The sequence below is a fragment of the Aplysia californica genome, unplaced genomic scaffold (assembly GCF_000002075.1).
Source record: "Aplysia californica isolate F4 #8 unplaced genomic scaffold, AplCal3.0 scaffold00570, whole genome shotgun sequence".
In the NCBI taxonomy this organism is placed as follows: Eukaryota; Metazoa; Mollusca; class Gastropoda; order Aplysiida; family Aplysiidae; genus Aplysia; species Aplysia californica.
Genome location: NW_004797840.1, coordinates 140,761 through 141,965, shown reverse-complemented (window position 1 = coordinate 141,965; position 1,205 = coordinate 140,761). Strand labels below are relative to the sequence as shown.

The following is a 1,205-nucleotide window of genomic DNA, read 5'->3' as shown; positions in this document are numbered from 1 at the left end:
AACCTCCTCCCTCATCACAACATTATTTACCTGCTCCTCGGTCCCCTCTGAATTCCTCCCGCGGGACACCTGATACAGAAGCGCGCGCAAACAAACACACAAACAAACAAGTAAACACGCAATCGGCAGCAGGGCCAAACAGCCAAACACCGGTTGTTTAACCCAGAGCTGAATCGCGAAGAACAAGGGGAGATTACTCGCGGGCAATTCAAACAGCCACCGGATCTGATCGTCTGCGGAACTTTGGTCATTCGATTTGATCGAGGATTCAGACGCCTTCGTTTCTCTGCTTTTTTTCGGACGCCTTCTCTGCTTACTAAAAAAAAATATAAAGAAAAGAAAAAATATTTTAAAAACGGGAGAAGTGGGGAGGAGACGTAGGAAGAAAAAACCCAAAACAGTGACACATTCCTCCCTTCCTCTTTTTCAGCAACAATTAAAAATATGAAACAGCAGTACGGAACTGTTTTTTAATCATGAAATCTTAACATTGTTAAACAAATGTTTTCAGAGAAACACAAATCTGATAGCTACAGTAGATTCCGTTCACTCTTTACACTTTTTGTTTCCCTTAGTGCAGTACAGTTGATGGTTTTAATCACCCCGAGGAAACTGGATCCGGTGTCCACAATCAGAAGCCTCGTTCTGACCCAAGTGCATGTGGCAACATGTCGGAGGCTCTGGGGCCCAAAGTGTGCTTGAACCCAAGTCTCCAACCCTTTGTAGATATTGGACAATCCGACGCTGGGATAGAATATAACGACACGAAAGCTTTTCTTGATTTCTTGTTTCACAGCTCGATACTTGAATGAACTGATTTACACCCGACTTTAGAGAATAAACAGAGGGCTATTATTATTCTTGTAATCTTTGCTTCGCTAGCTATTTAAAACCGAATCTAAAAATTTAGACAAGGTTTTCGTTCAGTTTTTGTGTCATCCCTTCTTCATGTACTCAACAGAACCAAAGATTTAAAAAGAGAAATGGAAGCTTTCGCTGCTCTTTCCCCATCCCCCCCCTCCTCCTTGAACTGTAGATTAAGAGTACTTTACACCCACTTCGACACAATTTAGATAATTTTGAAAGCCGTCTTCGACCCTGTCTTTCAGGATCAACCTTGACTAAGAGGTTTGCGTGGTCTCAGCGGAAAGATCGAGAAACAGTCAATTCTGCTCTAATGGCCACATGTCCAAGACAAACATCTG

The 1,205-nt window shown here is 42.6% G+C and overlaps 1 protein-coding gene across 1 annotated transcript in view; it reads left to right on the top strand.

The window, feature by feature from the left end:
• LOC118478447 overlaps window positions 1-1,205 on the top strand; it is a 53,435-nt gene that overhangs the window by 3,683 nt on the left and 48,547 nt on the right. The window contains exon 2 of the mRNA XM_035972056.1: window positions 581-692. Coding sequence (XP_035827949.1) covers window positions 581-692 — 112 coding nt within the window. The remainder of the gene's footprint in view (window positions 1-580; window positions 693-1,205) is intronic.